General features: G+C 47.2%; 1 protein-coding gene across 2 annotated transcripts in view; it reads left to right on the forward strand.

Annotated features, from left to right (window-relative positions):
- The first annotated feature begins 4193 nt into the window (after positions 1-4193).
- The window catches only part of PDCD6IP (programmed cell death 6 interacting protein), a 1152781-nt gene continuing 1133976 nt past the window's right edge, over positions 4194-22998 (forward strand). Inside the window, exon 1 of one of the 2 annotated variants that reach the window (XM_069613187.1) lies at positions 4194-5102. In XM_069613187.1, coding sequence (XP_069469288.1) covers positions 4894-5102 — 209 coding nt within the window. In that variant the 5' untranslated portion in view covers positions 4194-4893. The remainder of the gene's footprint in view (positions 5103-22998) is intronic. The other variant, XM_069613188.1, reaches the window with a different exon arrangement.

Genomic DNA, 22998 nt, shown 5'->3' on the forward strand with positions numbered 1-22998 from the left:
GGGACTTGGTGGATCAGGAGCTGGACAATTTGGTCGGACTTGACATAATTGAGAAGGTGGAGGGGCCCACTCCCTGGGTTTCCACTATCGTGATTGCACGAAAACCAAAGCAGCCTGACTCGGTCAGGATATGTGTGGACATGCGTCTCCCCAATAAAGCGATCAAGCGGGAAAGACACCTGATGCCCACCATAGATGACATTATCACCAAGCTACAGGGTGTACGCTTCTTCTCAAAACTCGATCTGCGAGCCAGATACCACCAGGTGGTGCTCCACTCAGAATCCAGACACATCACCACCTTTACCACCCACTGTGGTTTATACCGGTACAAGAGGCTCAGCTTCGGGGTGTCGTCTGCTGCTGAGGTATTCCAAAATATATTCAGAGGAGCCGTCGAGGGCGTGCTCAAATTCAGTGACGATATTTTGGTGTTCGCCAAGATCGAGGCTGAGCATCTATACAGGATGGCAAAGACATTTGAGCGCCTCCGATCCCTGGGTTTCATCCTGCATCGCGACAAGTGCGAGTTCCTTAAGACGGCTAGTGAGTTCTTCAGGTTCTTCTTTAAGGAAGGCGGGTGTCGGTCGATCCCCGGGAAGGTGAGGGACATCCAGGAAGCCTGGCCGTCTGAAAATGTATCAGAAGTGCAGCGCTTCCTGGGCATGGTCACTTATTGGGGCCGGTCCACTAGGAATTTGGCCCCAGGGTCTGAGCTGCTGCGGGCCATCACAAAAAAAAACATCACCTGGCAGTGGGGGCCGGTGGAACAAACAGCATTAAATTGACATCAAGGGTGCTCTCACCGCCGAGGACACCATGGCCTTCTTTGATTCGGCCCTACAGACGGAGATCGTGGTTGACGCAAGCCCTAATGGTCTGGGGGGTGGTGCTTACCCAGGTGGATGCTAATATGGAGGTGCGGCCGATAGCATATGCCAGCAAAGCACTATCGGACACTGAACAGCGGTACTCACAGACTGAGTGGGAGACGCTGGTGGTCTTATGGGGCTGCTGGCATTTCAGACTGTACGTGTTGGGGAGGCCAGTGACAGTGGTCACAGACCATAAGCCCCTGCTGCCCATCCTGGCAGGTTCGTCCTCTAAACCACCTGCAAGGATAGAATGCTGGATGCTGGCGCTCCTTGAGTACGGCATGTCACTGGTGTACCGGCCAGCCAGCAACAATGCTGCAGACTACCTCTCCAGGCATCCCAGGGGAGGAGAGGAAGACCTGCAGTCCAGGTGTGCGGAGGAAGCGGGCGAACATATCTGGCTGGTGGTAGAGGCAGCAACGCCCACCTTCGTGCTGTGGAGGAACTAGAGCGGGCCCAAGCGGCTGACGAATGCTTCATCATTCTAAAGACTGCCATGGAGCAAGGCACATGGAGAACTGTGATGGACTCGCTGGCCCGAAGAACGCAAGAGGCCAAGGTTACCCTGGAGCAGCTGCAGAGGGTGCGAGAGGAGTTAGCGTTCTCAGAGGCTGGCCTACTACCTCGAGGGGACCACATAGTGGTGCCACAGGCAAAGGTGCAGCAGATCATTGAGCTAGCACACCAAGGACATCAGGGAGCGCCGAAGACGAAGGCCCGCCTCCGTCAGAAAGTCTGGTTTGTGCAGCTGGAGAGGAGGATGGAAGAATTTGTGGCATTGTGCGTGTGGTGCCAGACGGCGTCGCCAGCACTGAAGGAGCCGGTCATAGAGATCATGGCCAGAAGGACAAGACCATGGGAGGTGGTTCACGCAGACTTCAGCTGCCGACCAGGGGCACACACTTCCTAGTTGTGGTGGATGAGTGGTCCCGGTACCCAGAGGTGGAATTTGTAGAGTCTGTGGCGTTTGAGAAGGTGGTGGTGGCGCTGGAGAAAGTTTTTGCTACCCACGGACTGCTCAAGGTGTTGTGTTTGGACAACGGCGCACCCTTTCAGGTCGAGAGCTTTGCGGACCTGATGAGAGGGTACGGGATCCACCACCGGAAGATCACCCCTTTGTGGCCCAGAGCAAATGGAGAGGCAGAGCGCATGATGTGAACATTAAACAAAATGTCCCGCATTGCCCAGGGCCAAGGTGAATGTCTCTAGAGGGCGCTATGTCTTTCTGCAGGGATACTGGACCACCCCAAACACATCCATGGGGGTGGCACCTGCGGAGGCCATGTTTCAGCGCTGCCCGAGGGACGTTATGCCGGAAGTGGGGGAGCGTGAGCCCGCTGTCATTGGTAATGAGCAGAGAAGAGAACAGACAGAACTGGAGAACATCTAAAGGGGTCTGAGGCTCAGAGACTGGCCCCTGGGGATGAGGTGCTGGTGAGGAACCGGCACCCACAAGGACAACTCTCTCTCACATATGAGCTGGCGCCCTTAGATGTGGTGGCAGTGAAGGGGTTGATGGTCACGGCGTCAGATGGAATGGCCTTGGTCACCTGCAATGCCAGCTTCTTTAAAAAATGGGGCGAGTCCAGGGCAGAGGCGACAGCAGACATGGACATGGTGGAGGTACTGTATGAAGGCGGCAGTCTCTCTCTTGACGGGGTCTCCGGCCCAGGAGGGGCGGGGTGAAGGAACTCGGGCCCGAGAGACTGACAGGAGGTACCCCTTGAGAACAAGGCGAGGGAAACCTGCCCATCTCACTGACTATGTGATGGACTAGATAAACTGTTGTTGTGTCACGGATTCCTGGGGGGCGACGTTCGACTGGGAACCAGGGTGGATATCATTAAAGGGGTCTCCGGGGACATGTTGGTGCAGTGTGCCGTTATCTGTGGTGGTTAGTACTTCCTTTGTTCATGTGTTTCGTTGTTATGAAAACGGAGGAGTGTGGCACTGCTCCTTTAAGGGCGGGCGCACGCGGCATTTGACTCTGCCGCGTGCAGTATAAACGGGGCATTACCGGCCGCGTCATTGCGACTGGGGAGCCTGAACCTGAAGCAGCTGTGAGCGTGTGTCTGTGGATGGACGGTGCTCACAGGATCTCTGGCAGGGGCCGCAGAGTGCCCATAGCAGGTGTCCATTCCCAGTCAATGACAACATCTGAACAAATTGCCCATAAAGGCCCGAAACCAGGAGTGAATTTAACTGGTGCTGTGTGTGTGCTGGGCGATATATCTAGTTTTGGAGATATACCGATATATATTTTCAATATGGATAAAGGTTGAGACAAGGGGCCTTATTCCGAGTATGGAGGTAGTCATGGCGCTATTTGCGCCATGACTACCTCCCATACCGGTACCGACTCCGACCTGGTTCAATGGGGACTTACCGATGTAGCCCGACCTTTGCAGGACCGGTAAGACCCATTGAAAAAGGCAATCCCCATTCCCATTTGAGCCCCCATAGGGCTCAATGGGAATGGGGAGGGAGCTAATAACGATACTGTTATTTGCTCCCCGGTCCTTTTGCGGCTCCCGCTAAGGGCGCCTGGTAAAACCAGGTGCCCATAGTGGGACCCGCTAAGGGACCTCATAGTATGGCAGTAAGGGATTACCGGCATCGGTCTCCTTAATGGTGCCCGGTATCCCTTACCGCCCTACTCGGAATGAGGCCCATATACATATATTCAACAGAATTGCTTGCTATATAAATGCACGATTTTTACCTTCCGTGGCCACTTTGGACTACTTTGCCCACGTCAATTTGGGAAACGCATACACATTTTTATAGGCGGCCCCCCTACTTTTGTCTGTGACCGCCTATATGCCCCCCCTAAAATTGCTTCCTGGAGACGCCATTGCTTATCAGTGGTGGGGGGCATTGGTCCTCTGTGCGGGCCCTTAATAAATGAAATACCACAATTACTCAGTGTAGTTCTTACATTGCTACACCCGGTCAGCTCAATGGTGTACCGTGTAACAATGCGGACTCGGCATCAACACACCTGAGCCAGCAGGTAAGTTATATGGGTTTATTAGTTCATTAGTACAGCAGGAAAAACCGGCACATCCTAGCCAGCCAGCTCTCTGTCTCCAACTGTCCCCCATGGAACACTATACAAATGACAACACTCTGAGCACAGTGACCTCACCACATTCCACTGACATCACCTCACCCTGCAAGGAACACACAGGAGGGAAGACACACATTATAACATACCGCCACTGTTCACAACCTTGTGACTTTAACGTACTCATAGCTCTCAACCTTTTGTGTCGTCACGCCGGCAAAAAATATCCGTTTTGTTTTTAGCATAAGAGTCCATTGAAATGTATGGGCGTGGGCAGCTTGGCGTGTGAGACAGCGGATTAAAAGGCGGGTCACATGGACTTTAGGCGTATGAGATGAAAGGTATGCGTACTCTGCAGTGGCTAGATTAGTCACTAGGCTGCCTGCACTTCCAGCATTTCGGGAAAGTATTACAGTTTACGGTGAGCACAAGCATTCTTGTGAGTAAATCACTGACTCTTCTAGGCAGCTAGCATTCGAGTACCTAACCGTCAGCACCACCAAATAACGTCTGACAAAACTGCCCAGTGCCCACCTCCTACATTCAAATATGTGAACATGACTCTTCTAGTCCAATCACACGGGTCACACCATGAAGCAATGGAACCACTCCCTGTGTGATGAGTAAAGGTGAGACGATAGTGGAGGAGTCATTATTTCCCACACGTCACATGGTGCGACTAGACAGCGGCATCTCACTGAATTCTGGTCGAAACCCGGAAGCGAGGCAACCATATTAGATGTGGGTGAATAAGCCGCGCCCCTTCTCTCGCAGCACACTGAGAGACCTGAACTGGAGAGAAGCAGTAAAGCGCATGCGTCATGGCTCCTCAGCTGCCACAGCTCTGTACCCGGAAGTACGGGAGTCTGGGTTCGGTTGCTTGTTCTGCAGTATAAGCTGCTGGTGGCTGTGTGAGCGAGCCAACCCTGCGCCCAATTAATAGACGTCGCCATGGCCACCTTCATCTCAGTACCACTGAAGAAGACCTCAGAGGTGGACCTGGCCAAGCCGCTCTGCAAGTTCATTCAAGTGACCTATCCGGGGGCAGGCGATGAGCAGGCCGAATACTGTCGCGCAGCCGAGGAACTTAACAAGTTGCGCAAGAGCGCAACTGGCCGCCCCCTGGACAAGCATGAAAGCAGCCTCGAGACAGTGCTCAGGTCTGTACCTCGGGGTAGGGCAAGCCTCCAGGATGAGGATATGGGCTTTGATAAGTATGCAGAGTGTTATTGATTTTATGATTTCTTTTGATCTGGTGTTAACTAACTGAACGAAAACGCATCCCTTAAAACTATTAAAACGGTATTGTTACTGTTAACACTTAGTTACCACCTGCCGCCTTACAATTATTTGCAGTACCATTAAGTCTAATCTTAGAATACTACTTCCTTATGCTTGCTGGTCGGTTGTTGTGCCTTAAAAATATGACTCTGACACCAAGTTGAGGATTCTTATTTAGTATATCCTCGAGCAATCCTTTATGTCACGGACAAGTTATATATTGACTGTCCAAACGTACCTGGTAAGTGGGCCCCATTGGAGCAAAGACGACATGGGATGCAAGTGAACAGCTTTCCAACTTCATTAACTGATAAATGAGGAAACCCAGTGGGCTCCTCCTCCTCCCCTGACCCACGTGGGTCCCCCTCAAAGGCACAGTACACCTTTCCCCATAACATCACACCTTCAACACATTTGTTTTGGTTTGTCTCAGGATTTCTTTACTAGCCGCTGTGGCCTCTTGATCATCCTCTGAGGGCGACCGCTGCCGCCATAGTCGGTTTCCTCTGGACGTTCTCGTGACTTACCCTGCTCACTTTCTTGACGTGCGGTCGGAGGGCAACGAGATTCATCCTCTGGCTTCGTTCTCTCCATCTCATACTCCGCGCTTGCCCACCCGTTTGAACTGGGATACATTTCTCGTCACCTCTCGGGCTTTGTTTCCTGCTGTTACTATTGATCCCTTTATTGCTATAACGTAAAGCGGATGCAGTTGTATCTGTAGTCTGTTTTCCTTTTGTACTTGCTGCCTCACCAGGAAGCCTCGCTCCTCTCCTGTGGTCAGCCTCTTCTTTCTCTTGTTGCTTCCTGGCAGTGTCCCGTCTTGATTATCTCAGTGTCCATGTCTCCTCGGTCCTCGGGTGCGTTATGAATCTGGTGTTTACTCGATACCCAATATGATCTCAGACATCCCTGTGGGTTCATGGGGCGTGTTCTGATAGTCTCTCAACATGCTAACGAGTGCTTGGTGGGTGGATATGCCCTTGATGTGGGCTTGCTAGATTGTCCTCTTGATGGAGCACATGAATCTTGCAGCCATCCCATTCGCTTGGGGCCATCTGGGTGTTATCTTCTGATGGACGCATCCCAAATAAAGTTGCAAAGTCATTACTGTTGAATGGAGGTCTGTTGTCCGACTTGATGGTCTTGGGGATCTTGATCATCAAGTTGCTGAATACCTCATTGATGAGTGCCGCCACTTGTGGGAATGCTGTTGACGTTCTTTTCACAATGGGGAAACCGTGAGAATTTGTGGATGAAGACTAGGTGTTCCCCAGTTTCCATAGGCCCATCGAAATTCAACTGCCATTCTGTCCCACAGTCTTTCTGGGATGTGGGTAGGCTGTAGCGGTATTGGGGGATCACCCCGGGCTTTGCACAGGCTTGGCAGACTTTCTTACCATACGTGCTGCATCACAACTTTGCACCCCAGAGTAGAATAGAGTCGTCCATTACTGCCAATTCCCTGTGTACCATCGCTAGCCGATCCACCCCTTTCTGGTTGGCTTCTGGGTGCATGACGAAGGACCATGCCGTGGGCGCCGTGATGTTTGCAGGAGACCAGGTATTCCCTGGTGTCAGGGTCCTCTTCTGGCTGATTGGCGTTGTTACTCAACCTGGGTGTAGTTTTGCCCCTTCACAGAACGCACATGTTGCATATGTTGCGCTTTGGGTAGGTCTCTCCCTCTCGGTTGCGCCCCCTAGCAAGTCTGTCTGACTGCATGCAGCAGGAAGTTCCCTACCTGGGTATGAGAGGCCTCTGGGTAGCTGACTAGCAGGCCACGCCATGTTGATCTTTTGCATTGGTGCAGTCTGCTGTGCTCCCCTCCTTGTAGGGCTCTCTGCGGGTTCTCCGGCGCACCGTTGCAGATTGTGGCAGGCAGCGGGTGGCAGTGCTCTGATGTTGCGCCTCTAGGTGGGCGGAACGGATGATGGGGCAGTATGTGTGTCACAGCTGTATTATGTAAGTGCTTGGTTTAGCTTTACAAAGAGTAGTGATGGTGTCCATGCATGAGAGAATGGTGGTGTTGTAGATGTTGACTAGGTCCGTTGGGTTGGAAAGTAAGGAGGTTTGGAGATGGGAGGGGTAAGCAGCTGGCAGAGGAAGGAGGCATTCTTTGGTGTGGTCCGAGAACATCTTGTGCGAGCTGGTGGTAATGGGTGGGGGAGGGGTGGCGGGTATATAGAAGGAGATGGTGTGATGGTCAGTCCAGTGATTAGGAGAGACCACTATGTTGTCTGCAGAGCAATGATGGTCGGCAATCCAGTCAAGGGATCTCCCTAGCTGGTGGGTAGGGCTTGAGACACGCTGTGTAACTCCCAGCGAGGCTAAGGAGCAAGTCACTGAGGTGGCATCTTTGTCATCTGGGTTCAATCGACCGAAGTTGAGGTCACCCAGGAGTAGGACTTTGGAGGATGGTTTGATGCTAGAGCTAAGCATTGGTGAGAGGTCATCTTCAAAGTTTTTGGCTGCGGAGGGCGATAATGTGGATGGATGAGGATGGTGAGATATACAGCCTTGTGCTGAGTAGCTTGCATGTGGGAGGCCCAGTGGTTGGGATAGTTTTAAAGGCGAGGGTATCTTTGTGGACAAGGGCAACTCCTCCACCTTTGAGGAGAGGGCGATCGCAGCAGAGAATGGTGTAATCTGCAGGGATGACGATCGCTAGGGCAGGGCCTGCAGCAGGGTGAAGCCATGTTTCTGTGAATGATGGCAAGGATGTCCAAATTGTTGTTGGTGATGAGGTCTCTGTTGTCAGAGGAGTGGGCTATGACTGAGCGGGCATTGACTAGGACGCAGTAAAGAGGTTGCTTGGATAGGGGTGGATGGAGGATTTGTAGGCATTGGAAAGGGAGAGGAGGTACGTGATTGGAGATGATTAAGGCGGTGCACAATGTTGGGAGTGTAGGCTGATGGTAAAAACAGAGTAGAGGTGCGGGGGGTGAGCCTTGATGTCCTTGCCCAACCTGTGCAGGTTGAGGCAAGAGGTGGGGAAGAGAGATCAGGGACTGCGAGTGTGTTGTAGGTGCGGCGTGTATCTTATAGTGCCTTGGGGCTTTGCATGGGTTTATGTAGGTGGTGGGGAGGGGGAGGTAGAAAGGGTGTGGGTAGTGGGGGCATTCTTTAGCAGAATCTGGGACGGAGGGGAGAGGGTGCAATGTTGGTAGCACTGATCAGGGCGGTCCTGCCTGCTGCTGTCAGAAACTAGGTGGTCGGTAGCACAAGGTGCCGCAGGCAAAGTAGGGTTGGGGCGACTTGCTTTGTTGGGCATAGGGGCATTGAATTGTATATCAAGGGTACGTTTGGAAGAGGAGTGTTTGGAGAGGGCTGTGCAGCCTGGGTGTGGGTTGGGCAAACCACAACTAGGAAGGGCTAGAAGAGTGTTCCCGTGCTTCCTAGGGCAGGTTTGCTTGGGGATACTTCATGGAGTGGGGGGCGGGCGGTGGTGGTTTGGGTAGAGGGTGAGAGGTGCTGAAGAGCTGTGTGGAGAGCGAGGGACATTGGTTGCGGTGCAGAGTGCTGTTCTGAGGGAATTGGCCAGAAAGACTGTGATTAAAAGTGTGAATGGGAGATTTGGCCTAATTTCAGCCGTTCGAAAATACCAACGGCCAAAAAGTTTGATCAAATCCCCCATTTGGTGGCGGGGACTGCAGGTGTGTACCCCACACCCTTGCTCACTATATTGTGGGTGGGGATTGCAGGGGTGCCCCCCATCCCAAAAAAGAAAAGGAACGGGCCGTGTTACGCTGGTTCCCAATCACGGAAGTCAAGGGAACAGGTGTTGCAGGGACACCGCAAGTCGGCAGCAAGGTAAGTAGGGATGTGGGCGGGGGCCAAGTCGGAAATGTTCAGGGGAGAAAAGACAGCAGGTTATTTCGGAAACATGATCTTCCGTCTTTTCTCCCTCGAACATTTCAATCTCTGGCTTTCAACCCTGATCCTTTCTGAACATATGGTTGTAGTTGGCTTAGCAGGTGAGGAGGATGCAAGGGGCAGCGGTTGTTGCAGAGTGAGGGGGGTAGAAGCATGGGGAGGGAGACGTATCAGAATGCCTTGGGGGCATAGATAGTACAGGAACACGGGGCGGAGAGCCCTTATCTTTGCGGTACGTCTTTTCATTGCTGTTTATTTTTTCGCTGCATTTTTTGCAGCAGCTTTTTTTTAAATTTTTTTTATTTTTTTTTTACTGAAAAAAATAAATAAATATACCATCAGAAAATATGAGGGGAGGGTAGAGGGATATAAGGTTTCTGGGTGTTTCAGGGCTAGAGTCTAAAAAGGTGGGACGGGGGATTCGGGGGTTGACGTGCAGTGCCTCTTAGTAACATGGCGCTAGTCTGCAAAGCGTCTGCAGCACGAGCGGCGTTCCGGCTTTATTATTCGGACGGATAATTAAGTCGGTTCTCTGGCACACACTTCTAAGAGAGCCCCTGTGGAAGCAAAATCTTAGCTTTCCTACCCAGATGGACCGCTTTTTGTGGGAACATTGAAACATGAGGGTGGGGCCTCCTGAAAACGGCAAATAGAGTCGCGGCAGTTCATTAAGAAGACCGCACACCACCCAGTGCTAGTCTAAGATAGCCCTGATGAGAAGTGGTTGAATGATATCTTACCACTGAAATAGGTAGGCTTTTTTTGTGCCCTGGCAATACAAGTGACAAATCAGGCACTGATGACAGGCTACATATTGACCCTCTTATAAACCAAGAAAAAGGACCATGATATACTCTACATTGTGAATGGAGCTAAAAAAAGCAGCAAAACTCATTGTCCAGTGTTCAGGAGAATTTACTGAGCAACCTCGGTCTGTTCGCTTTTTTTTTTTTTTACTGTTTTCAGAAATAAACATAAGAGTTCTCTGGCAAATATATTTTTTTCTGGCCAAGAACTATTTGAAACTCTGCATTCCATAGAAATCAAATACAATTGGCAAATATTTCACTTGGAAAGCAGTCTACACACATGGTGGGTGGGGGGAGGGCAAGAGAAACAGAACCCAAAAAATGGGAAATGTCTACATAACTTCAAATCCATTCACCTGATCTCACAATGTGGGACTATGAGGACTACGGGAAGATTCAGATTAAGACCCCCTTTTTGGTTCAAGTCGTGAATGCTAAGCCTTTAGCTACAGCATGGTGGGCTGGGGTCTACTGATATCCCCATGGCAGGCTTTTGTCCTCTGCCTCTACCTTCACTTCAATTACTGTTTTCTCACATTGGAGAGCGGTGCATTTGCTACTTGAAACGTGAGAAACGTCACAGGATCTTGCTGTGACGCCCATCACGGGCTCAGACTGCAGAGTCATGCCTGCTGCGTCAAAGTGGGGGGCTTTAGCCCTCCCAAGCCCATGCCTGGCACCGCCCATATGTATGCCCATTTCAAAGACAGCCACTCTCTCCAGGTTCCAAAGTTTACCATCTTGCGTACACCCATGGTTGGTGCCCCTTTTGACCTCCTTGATGTGTTGACTGTCCCGGGATCCTGTTGGGCGGTCTTTGTGTGGTAGGCAGATCTTCACCCTGTGCCCTTCTTTCTGTTTTTTGCACCGCCCTGGGATATCGCCCCAGCTTGTGATTCTTCCTGACACCACTACTTTCATGTTTAGAGTCATCTACCCTCGCTTTCAATAGCAATTGAGGCACTAGTGTGGAGGAAGCCATTCTTCCCCTCAACATGGGAAGCAGTGACACATTAGTGGTTCCATTGGGCGTCAATCTGTGAGTAGTGACTGCTTCCTTCAGTCTTGTGTGGATTCCTGCCTGATGCCATGAACAGTTGCAAGGCTCCTTTTTTGTCATAAATGTGTTCTTTCTACTAGCCCATTGGCCTAGGGTGATAAAGGGCTATTTTTATCTGTTTAATCTTCTTTTTCACAAATTTCTCAATTTAATTGGACGTCAGCTGGACTCCATTGTCTGTTACTTTCTCTTTTTGGCAGCCCTTCTTTTTGCAAGACTGACGTTAGGACTTCTAGAACTGTTGCTGTGTTGATGACCGGCACAAATTGGGCCTCCACCCATTTTGCCAGATAATTAAGCATCAAAGCGCTGCATATGTGCTCAGACAACATGCCTTTTAACATGCCTACCCTAACCTTTGCCATACCCATTGAGGGATCTCCGTGGGAGCTAAAGGCGCCTGCCTTATTTTCAACCTCCTTATCACGGTTGAAGCATTCATCATCTGTCCATCATAGCCCTGATGTCCTGGTCCATGCAGAAGCTCTTCAGGCAGCGACGAGGTGCACCTTCTAATTTTCTGGAGGTTCCCACGGAATGCACGATTGTGTACACGACATGAAACAAGGAATTCCATAACAACCATACGTATGTCAACCTAGGACCATCCCACATGGGAATATACACCGTGTACAAGGTGGCCTCCTATTGACTATCCAGATTTATTTCTACTATCTAAAGCAATCAGACCACACACTAATCAGTGCTGGTTTTTTCCTAGCCCTGATGAAAGTGGTCTCAAACTTTTTTACCACTGAAACCGGTAGGCTTGTTTCATGCCCTGGCTGTGTGAAGGACAAGTGAAACCCACAAGTCAGGCTGCATTCTTTTCCCGTTCCTAATAACCACTAGGAGGGATGATGTACTAAAATCTGAGGATCAGAGCCACAAGAAGATATAGATCTCCGAACCCCAAAGAATAGGAGTTGTCTTTGATCAGCCTTGGTCCAGTACTCCAAATTTTGTTCTCAAATATTCTGTGTAACAAACGCACACATGAATACGTTTTGTTTCTCGACTTATTTTGTTCCCAGCCGAGATGCATCTCACTACTACTTTTTTTTAACTAGTTGCATTCCATGAAACCTAAATAAAATTGATGTTGACGTGGAAAACAACAACGAAATATCCTGGTGATATAGAATATCCAAGGAAAAGGATTACAGGAATACAAAAATAAGGATTCAATCCCAAGTGAAAAGCAATATCTAAACAGAATTGACTTGAATCCAACTGTGCTACTACGACTATAAAGGGAAGATTCAAGTCTTAGATCCCTTGATTAGGTTCTATATCTGTGGATGCCTGGTCCATGCATGGCCACCAGTATGACTCCCTTATCCTGCGCCTTGTCATGATGCTTCCTAAATTAGCAGAATGGGCTCTGCGCAATGCTATGCGCAATATGAGCTTTCTCATGGCCAAGGGAGGTATCACTTGATTGCGTCTAAGCAGCAGCCCACCCAATTCATAAATCTCCTGTCACTTTCCAGCTTGGTCTGAGGCCTTCGAGGATTGTTCTTTAGCTTGGCCATCCATTTCTGACCCATTTGGTCACCTGCGTTACAATTAAAGCTTCTGGTTTGATGGTATTTATTTTTTCCTACTTTTTTGTCTGTATTATCCATATTTATTTTTTTGTCATTTAGATCTGCTAATCCACTTTTATACTTTGGTCTGTAAAGTTTTTAAAGGCAGTATTTTTCATCATTGATTCAAGGTAACTATTTGCGCTAACACTTAGAAAGTGAACCTTAAGTTTCAATCTACTCCTGCTAATTAAGATTTATTTGTGTAATAAAAACCACATTTGTATATTGCTCTTCATGCCATATGCCTCCAGCTTCTAAGTGTATAAATAGTAGGGGTAAGTTGATGTTGTTCAGCAGAAAAATACAAAAAAACACACTGGATACAAGCAGATTGGCTCCCAAATCAAATATTTAGTGGTACTGATAACTAAATAAACACAATGTTAGAAACTGTTTCATAAGGGCACCTGCTTGTAGTCTTTTCACACAGCAAGTAGGAAGTTGTGGATTTATCATAATAAAGAAACATCTTTTGATTGCTAACAAGCCGGAATCGTACAGATGGAAGTATTTAAGAGTGAACTTTCCAATGCATGGTTTTCATCGTATTAGGGTACAGATTATGCATGCAATGTGTGTGATGTGCTTGTGATGCAATCTCTCCTGTGCTGTCTTCAGTTCTGCCGTGGACACTGGCTGCACAGGTGGTGCATAAATAACAGAATGGTCAACATTGTATCTAACAGGCCAGCAATGCTCTACCATCAAACGTAAACAGCTTTTTGCATTTTCCGTGCTTCCCCTTTGTCCTGGCTTGCAGACAGCATGGGAAGACATGCTTTCCCATTTTTATATGGCATTTACACATAAATACAGAAAGTAAACTTATTGATTTCCGTCTGTATTTATGTGTTAAAAAAACCCAAAATAAACGCAAACCGGGGGGCCTGGCTAGGCAGCGACTGCCGTAAACTCTGTGCAAGGGTGCCCATTTAAGCTATATACGGCGCCCGGAAAGATGGAAAGTGACCTTGAAGGGTGGTTGGAAGGTGTCTGGAGACGGTAGAGCGCACCAGGGAGCACATTTGTTGCGGAGGAGCGGACTTTGGAAGGTGTTTGGTCCGGGTTTCCGGCGTCCAAAATGGCGGCGGACTCCTGCGATGAAGGTGGATGAGAGGAGAAAGCGGGCATTGCAGCATCTTAAAATGGAGCGCGGATTAGGGAGAACATGGCACTGACGGAGAGAGGAGGTGCTGAGAAATGAAGCAGTAGTGATGGATCGTACAGCGCTTCGTTTTGAGTAGCTCAGTGTGCGGGAAACGGGGTGCTTCTGGAGGAGGTGAATGTTCACTGGAGCCCTAGTGGTTGAGACAAGCAGACCTGGATTGAGGATAGTCGCTGAAACCGTCGGCGGGCGCGCCCGCCTTCCTCTCCCTGAGGCGGAGCGCTGTGGACTCATCGTTTCGCCGTCTGCTGAACAAAAGCAGGTACTGAAGGGGGAAAAAAAGAGAAAGGGGCGGGTGGGACCGGCCCCAGCGGAGGAAGATTGGCTGTTCAGTACCCACTTGAAAATCGTAGAAGGTGAATAGGCTGATAGCCGGGTGTCCCTGTAGAGTGAGAGTGAGCGCGAGGCGAAAATAGGACAGCTGAGGGTTCTCTCCAACGGGCTGCTTGTGGAGGCTGTGTCCCTGAGTAGGAACTGATAAAAGGCAGTGCTTGCCTGCCAAGCAGAACGTTGAGCTTCATAGAGCATGGTTTAGAAGAACAGAGTAATTGAGCTGCCTAGTTGTGATAATAGAGCTACTTGCCCAGCTGAACTAGGCACAATTCACTCGTACACTTCATTTGGCTTCACATTAGAAAGAATTTTGGGAGCGCTCTTGGCTGAAGTCTGTTGCTTGGCAAAATACAATAAGTCTACACAGGACCCTGCTCAATAAACCACTCAACAATGCCTAAGGTCGGACAGAAGCAGAAAGGCAATGAAATAACAACATATCTAACGTCTGTACACCCCCAGAACCCCAAAAATGCAGCCCACAAAAGCAGACCCCCATCCCCAGCAAGAAACTGAGTCCCATGTGGAGCCAGTCTTCTCTAAGCAATATTTTAAGTATATGAGAGCCTTTAAACAGGATATAACACAGGAAATAAAATCCTCTGAAGACTACCTTGCTCGCTCTAGCGCTGATCTGAACATTCAATTAAATGGTTTGGAAGAGAGTTAATGACCTGGAAAAGATGTCCTGCGAACAGAGTCATGACTATGAAGCACTTGCTAAGAGAGCTCAGAACAATCACCTGGAGGAATTAGGAGCGAAGCAGGCGGATTTAGAAAACGGGTCCCAAAAAAATAATATCCGCCTACGCGGTATCCCGAGACATATACTGGACCAAGACCTCACAGAATATGTCGGTGCTCTTTAAATCTCTGTTGGGTCTCGGAGAATCTGATGAGCTGATCCTGGACAGGACTCACCGGGTCTATTCCTCAATCCAGCAGAAGAAAAACCTCCTACCGGATGTCCTCTCCATGGTCCACTTTTTCCGCCAGAAATTATGGCTGCAGCCAGGAAAGCTGAGCCAGTGAAGTTCTGTGGCTCCACGTTGAACTTGAAGGCTTCAGAAGGTTACGGCCTGGCTCCAACATGAGAAGATCCGCTATCGGTGGGGATTCCCATGTAAGTTGCTATTTGAATATCGCAATCGATCCTACACGATCTGTTCTGAGGAAGAGGCAAAAAAGTTAATGCTAGCGTCTAATGGAGGAGGAGCCGATGAGGGAGCCAGGGCCTTGGAGGACCGGTCCCGAAGCCCTACACCGAAAGATATGAATAGGAAATCCAAAGGCTGGGCTTTGTGAAAGGAGCGCTGGACAGAACAAAGATCATGGACCCCTCGTGACTCGAGAACTGTCCATGAAGGATAGTTCCAATGCAAACCACATGAATAATTGGGACCTGCAGACACTCTTGTGAACATGGGCCTTTAAACCTGGAGCTAGCTGAGGTCCTGTCTCCTTGGGGGAATGTTTGTATCTTTGCAATGAAGTAATGGATTGGCTTTGATAATGCTTGACTGCAGATTTTCAGATGCTTCCTGAGGCTCTCCAGCTTTGAATATGGAAAATTTGGTGCTGCCCTGTGACAATGATTTACTTGTCATCACCAGCAAACTAATACAGAGATCCGCCCTAGTCGGTGACTGAAATATGCTACCTATTTTATTTTATAAAACATTCATCTAATGGTAAAAGGGCGAAGGTATAGCTTGATACAGTTGGGCTCCCAACGCAATTAACTGTTTTTGTTTCTTGTTTTTTATGTTTTACAAGTTATCCCATGGGGGTTTAATCATGAGTTTGGTTACAACAAATGTCGGTATTGTTGGCCATGCTGTTCTGTCAACACTGTTGGCACTGAAATAAGGTTGACATTTGGCACTGAAATTTGGTTGGCCTCAGGGGTGGTAGGCTTTTCATGGCACGTGGCATATGCTTTATGGGCAGAAGCAAGAAGGTGGGAGCACTCATTGGGGATGATTTTGTATGGGAAATCAGATGTTTGTGATGTGCATAAGGACTAAATGGACACCAAAATGGCTATTCCGAGTATGCGATGCCTCACCCTGAATGTACAGGGCTTAAATTCTACCCTAAATCGTAACGCCCTATTCCACCGTTTGGCCACGCTTGACCCTGCTAAATTGTTCCTTCAAGAAACTCACTTCCTATCCTCTGATGAATTTAGACTTAACAATAAGCTTTATCCTACTAGATTTTGTGCTTCCTCTGGGCTAAAGAGATGCAAAGTAGCCATTCTGGTCCGAAAGGGGGGGGGGGGAACCCCTGAATGTTCATAGGACTTTGCGAGATAGAGATGGCAGATATATCCTGGAAGTAGCTACGCTACAGGGGAGGGTTATTACCTTGGCGTCGCTATATGCGCCCAACTCCCAACAAGACCTGTTTTTCACCTCCATATCTGAGGTACTGTTTGAACATGGTGAAGGGGATCTAATAGTGGCGTAGGATTTTAATGCAGTGATTAACCCATTAGAAGACAAGTCCCTGCCACCAACTACAGCAGACAAAACATTTTTTTTGCCACTTAAAACACTCCTCCGAGCATTCACTTATAGAAGCTTGGCGGTTTTTTCACCAAGGAGAGCAAGACTACACTTTTTACTCTGCGGTATACATAGGGTTCTCTAGATTAGATATGTTTCTTGTTTCAGATAAGCTTGTTCCCCAAATAACTAGCATAGAGATTCTCCCTAAGGCTTTATCGAATCACGCCCCTATGGAACTAATAGCACCCTTGAATGAGACCCCGGTGCCCACACGCACTTGGCGTCTGAATGAGTTCTTATTAGGGGACCCTCAGTTCTGTTCCCACATCTCGGACGCTATAACTCAATGCTTCGCCGAAAACGATAAGGGAGGGGTGGATTACACTGTTGTCTGCAATGCAGCGAAATCAGTGATCCGAGGTCCAGATTTTAGCCCAGACTTTAGAAAGAGGGAAAGTTAGAAGGCAAGTCCAATCTCGGCTTGAGCTTGAACTTCAAAAGAGAGAACTACATAAAAATAGAGCTACTCAACGGTCACTTGGATGTACGGGTGGCCCAGAAAGCTATTGAAGCTCACCATATGAGTCGAGCGGTTTATGGCATGATGCGCATTAAACAGTACTATTATTCGAAGATAAACAAAGCCAACTGATTTAGCGGCTAAAGTGAAGAAGCATGCCGTGCGTAATCACATAGAATTCCTAAGGGACACAGATGGGAGGTGGTTTGTTCAGAGATAGAGAAACGCCAGAGTTTTGTGATCTTCTGGAGGAACCGATTACACTGAAAGAGACGGAAGCAGCTATTCGATTCCTCCCTCTGGGTAAGGCCCGGGGGCCAGATGGCCTTACAAATACATTCTATAAAACCTTTAAGGCCACGCTCTCCCCCCTACTTAACAAAACATTTTAACTTTGTCTGGGCTGCGGAAAAGGTGACTGAATCGATGGCTGAATCTGCCACGACGCTGATTTTTTAAGCCAAGGAAGGACCCTACAGATTGTGCGTCTTATCGGCCTATTGCACTGCTAAATACAGATGCAAAGCTATTGGGTAAAAGAATTGCAGAGCGCCTTGGGGGGGGGGGGTGGGACTCCCATTGTTGATAGGGAAGGATCAGACTGGTTTCATACGCAACCGCTCAACGTATGATAATATCCGCCGAGCCATAGACTTAATTGCCTTGGCCCCAAAGCTCCCAGGGAGGCTGTTCCTTTTATCCTTCGATGCCCATAGGGCGTTTGATAGCATGTCTTTGGGTATGCAGAAGCAGTGTTAGAAGGGTTTGGATTTGGCTCTGTCTTTTCGAAATTGATACTTAAGTATTTTCAAATTCCATTCGACAAGAGTCAGATTGAATGCGCACTGGACCCCGCTGAGTTTTGGGTGAAGGTACTAGGCAGGGCTGTACTCTGTCGCCCCTGGTCTTTTCCCTGGTGATGGAGCCTTTGGCCCAACACATCAGGCTTCATCCGGAAATCTTTGGCTTCGAGGTGGCAGGGCAATGTCATAAAATAGCTCTATACGCGGATGACTCGTTCTGCTTTTTGGTCGATGCCCCTAACTCTATTCCACCCCTTATGGAACTTCTGGCTCGGTTCGCCCGGATATAAGGTTTTAAGGTGAACCCAACTAAATCGTCGCCCGGATATAAGGTTTTAAGGTGAACCCAACTAAATCGGTAGGAATGCCCTTAACAGAAACCCCCTCTAGGCTGGAGGATATACAGGCAGTGTTTCACATCGCATGGTCTTCCACCGGTATCTCTTACTTAGGAATAAAACTGACCCCGACCTAAGCAGGCCTCTTTAAAGCGAACCTCCCTATCTGCTTCTTTTTCTTTTTTTTTTTTTTTTAACAAACTTGTTGTTTTTCTTCTCAAGAGCTCTGGTTACAAATATATACACTTAAGTGCATTAAGTCTCTTATGTCCTGCGAATCTCATTGCTTTCTTCAATTGAGTTCTTGAGTGTAACGGTTAAACCATTAACAAACATTTGTTCCTCCCATCCCTCCCCACTTGTCCTCATTTCAATAATGTTCGATTGTGTTCATATAGCATTTCATTTGTATGTCAATGCAGTTTTTCTCAAAGTAGTTAATCTCTGATTCCTTTGATGATAAAATGGCGATTTTTTTTTTTTTCATAACACTCAGGGTTTAAAGTACATTTGTTCGTTGTCTCTGGTGAATTTATGGAGAGGCATCCACGTGTTCAGATATTTAAAATATGAGCCATATGCCAAAGCAGTCACTTTTTCTAAGGCCAGAACTCCCCATCGTTTAACCCACCACATGGCCTCTAGCAGTCCTTGTTTGCTCTTCCGCATGTTTGCTAAGTTGATTCAATGCTACGCTCAACATGTGGGTTATGAGCGTAGCATTGTTCCCATTGTTCCCAGTATTTGCGTAGGTACCTTCGACTGCCCTCCCTAGCAGTATCACTGATGGATCCATGGGGAGCTGTACTTGTGTTATTTCCTTGATGTGGCTCAGGATCTCTTTCCAATATCTCTGTGCCTGAGGACAGGTCCACCACATGTGAATCAGATCACCCACCTCCCCACAACCTTGCCAGCACAGTGGAGAATAACTAGAATTGATCGCTTGTATTCGCTGAGGGGTCATGTACCACCTAATGCTTAACTTGAATGCTGCCTCTTTGGTTAAGGCACATTTAGAACTCTTCGCCGCTCGCCACCGTATTTGCCCCCATGTCTCGCTAGAGATAGGTTTGCCCACATTATCCTCCCATTTCTTCATACATGAGAGAATTTCTTCTGGGTTTGCCCCGCAGAGCAGCCTATACATTTGTGATAGACCTTTTTTCCAGTATTGCTTCCTGTATGGTAAATTCCAGCCCTACAGGGTGCCGAGATGTTCCCTCTTTCACCTTTCTGTTTGTGACCCAATGTCTGATCTGAATATAGTGGTATAGTTCGCTTTCAGGGATCAAAAACCTTTCCTTACACCCTTCAAATATTAGGGGGACCCAGTCTGTGTAAGGTTTCTCCCTCCTTCCCAGCGGGTTCAATAGTGGGGTTGTGTACCGGGTGTGAAGTCCAGATTATTGGCCATTGGTGGGAGTGGGACCCCCCTCCTAATTTTATTTTCTTGCTGTGTCAGGATTTATCCCAATACCACAGAGTGGCTTTTGTTGCTAGTAGTGTGCCTCCCTTTCCTCTATATCTCGGGCGCAAGAACCCCGATGCTCCAATGGGGTCTTCGTTGCTTCTCTCTCCAGGTTTACCCATCGGTTTTGATTCTCCCTTGGGGCCCATTGCAGCATCGGTGCTACCTGCGCTGCCCACATCTACGAAGTTCTGGCCCTCCTAGCCCCCCCCCATTGCCTGAATTCGGATTACGACTTTCCTTGGGATTCTGGGTTTCTTCCCTTTCCAGATGAAGGCCATAACTTTATTTTGTAGGATTTGAATCGCCGGGGTGGGGATTTTCAATGGGAGAGCGCCCACTATATATAAGAACCTGGGGAGAAGGGACATTTTAACTGCTGCTATCCGCGCCGACCAGGACAGCTTTTGTATATCCCATCTTTTTCAAGTCTTCTGCCAGTTGTCAGGAGCCTCAGGATATTTGCCCCATACATCTTTCTGTAATTGGGTGTTAGGTTTATGCCTAAATAGGCTACAGGTCCTTGGCTCCATTTCAGTGGCTATTTCTTCTCCCACCCTACCACCTGCCCCGTGTCTTTTGTTATGTTAAGTGCCTTGGATTTGGGGTAGTTAATGTGGAACCCTGAGGCTTCTGCAAATTCCTCTAGCATTGTAATGACATGGAGGAAGTGAAAATTCTGTGTTTCTTAAGAACAGAAGGATGTCATCCGCATATAGAGCTATTTTCTGTGCCCCAGAGGCTCCATGGTCATTGCAAAGATTAACGGTGAGAGAGGGCACCCTTGTCTGGTACCTTTTGCGGATTGGGCTGCTTTTGGTTAGCTGGCCATTAATCATCAGTCTTGTGGAGGTATGTACAAAATTGGCTAATACCATACGGGAGAAGATCGGGCTGCATCCAAATCTCTCCAGGACTAGCTGCAGAAAGCTCCAATCTAGACTATCAAAAGCCCTGGAGGCATCTAACACTACTACTGACATAGGCTGGCCTGTTCTTTGCGCCAATTCAATGATATTTATTGCACTACGGATGTTGTCATACGTATGGCGTCCCCTTACAAAGGTCGCCTGGTCCGGGTGAATTATTTTCGGGAAGGCTCTAGCTAGTCTTTTTTTGTAAGATAGTGGAATAGATTTTTGCATCTGCATTTAACAGTGAGATGGCCCGATAACTTGAGCAGTATGTTGGGTCCCTCTCTGTTTTTAATAGGAGGACTGTAGTGGCTGAGCTCATATCCCTGGTAACTTGGTCACTGTCCCTTATATGGTTGACTAGGTGTATTAATGGGCCAACCAGCACGTTTTGGAACGTTTTATAATGAGCATTTATTATTTTTTTATTGTGTTTAGTTCATCATAGAACCTTTACAAAAGGTCATCTTAGTTAAAGTTGTATATAATACAAAAATCTAAAATTCATTTACATTAAAAATAACTTTTCATTACATTTCGCAAAGAACAGAAAACACTATAATGCCAGTAGTTCAAGCTTGAGAAACTTTTCTTATACATTTCGCTTGGAGTGGAGCACAACACTTGGATACACTAAGATATAGACTTGTGAAACTTTTCTAGCAGCATACATTTTAAGGTATTCACTCGATAAACAGATTCAGTCCAACCACTTTTCTCGGAGTGTACATTTTCGCTAATTCAATTAGATTGGTAGAAGTTAGGTCTAACCATATTGAGGTGCTAGTTGATCTTTTACCACTTTGTAAATTTGTCAAACTGATTACGAGAGTAGGACTATTCCCCGACATACACTTATTCCATTGTGCAATCCTAGATGATTCGGATCCTGCATACCAGTATCTTCCAAATTCCTTAATCCTTAGCAATTAAAAGTGCATACAGTACATCACAAGGTGTTTCAAAGATTCAACTGTTTGCGGTACACAACAGAAACGACACTCATTACTATGGATTCCGCTACCATCCTTGTATACAGTCCAGTTAGATATGCGCGCGTAACTAAAGAATTGGTTCCGTCTGAAGCGCATATATAAACCCCTTGCAGTCGAACATGGAAATTGGAGGATATAACTAGGCAGAACACCAAGTTTTCTTCTAAAGGGAGCATATTCTTCATAAGATTTATATTTAGCAATTCAGTGCGATTGACGGCACCAGTTCAGTCATTGGAATTTCTGCTTGTTGGAAGGAAGACAGAGAATAAGATCCTCCTTAGTTATATTAGCAAGGTACAATATCTCATCCATCTTTTTAACAAAGGCAATTAAAGTAGGTGATAGACCAGATTCTATGTTTAAGTCTTTATATAACACATTTTTTGGGGATATAGCATCTTGCTGTAGTTATTTAATAGCCTCCAATTTCTTTTGTCCGAAAGTGGTAGCAGACCCAATTCATGTCTTATTATATAATTAGGAATTGAGTATGCCAAACCCAACACCCTTTTCCATAATTTTCCTTGAACCATGTCAAGAAGATCTTTGATATTTACAGTACAGGTGTCAAGTATGTACAAAACGTTAGGCTCAATCTTCAACAGATAGAACTGAATAATTGGAACTATGGAAAAGGTGCAATATTTCCTATAAATAATGCACATCTGGGCCGAGGTTTACATTTCTTACTCGGTTTCTTTCCACCAGGATTTTGAGTTTTGATCAGTGAGTGCGTAACCAAGGTATCTTAATTCCTTGACTACTTCGAGCTCTACCTTACCAACAGACCAATTAAATTTATTTTTTTTCCGCTTCCCATCAGAAAAAATTATCTTCGATTTATCTTGATTGATCTGAAGGTTATGTAATTCTGCAAATTCATATAAAGAATTCAATTTGTTTTGTAATCCATGCAGAGTTTCATCTAGCAGCAACAGGTCATCTGCGAAACTTAGGCAATTTAATTTGAGATGAGCTAAACGTACAGCATAAGTTATAATATCCTTCCAAATATAATCTAAATCACAAAGATATGAATTAAATAATATTGCGGCTAAAGAGCAGCCTTGTTTTAGCCCCATTTCTGTGGGAATCTCCTCTGTCAAAGTTACAATTTTATTTATGTGAACTCTATAGTTGGTGTTTGAGTGCAATAAAGCAATCAGGGCTACTAGATGTACCGGAATACCACATTGAATCATTTTGTTCCAAAGTAATTCCCTTATTTACAGTGTCAAAAGCTGCACTCAGATCTAATACAGCCATTTATACTGCTCCTGTATCCTTTTGTTTAGTTTGACACTGCAATAACGATACAATGGTGGCATTCAAAGGACAGCCCATGGCTTTCCGAAAACCTATTTGACATTTGGAAAGGATATTGT

This window comes from Ambystoma mexicanum, chromosome 5p (assembly GCF_040938575.1).
Source record: "Ambystoma mexicanum isolate Mex_15411 chromosome 5p, UKY_AmexF1_1, whole genome shotgun sequence".
Lineage (NCBI taxonomy): Eukaryota > Metazoa > Chordata > Amphibia > Caudata > Ambystomatidae > Ambystoma > Ambystoma mexicanum.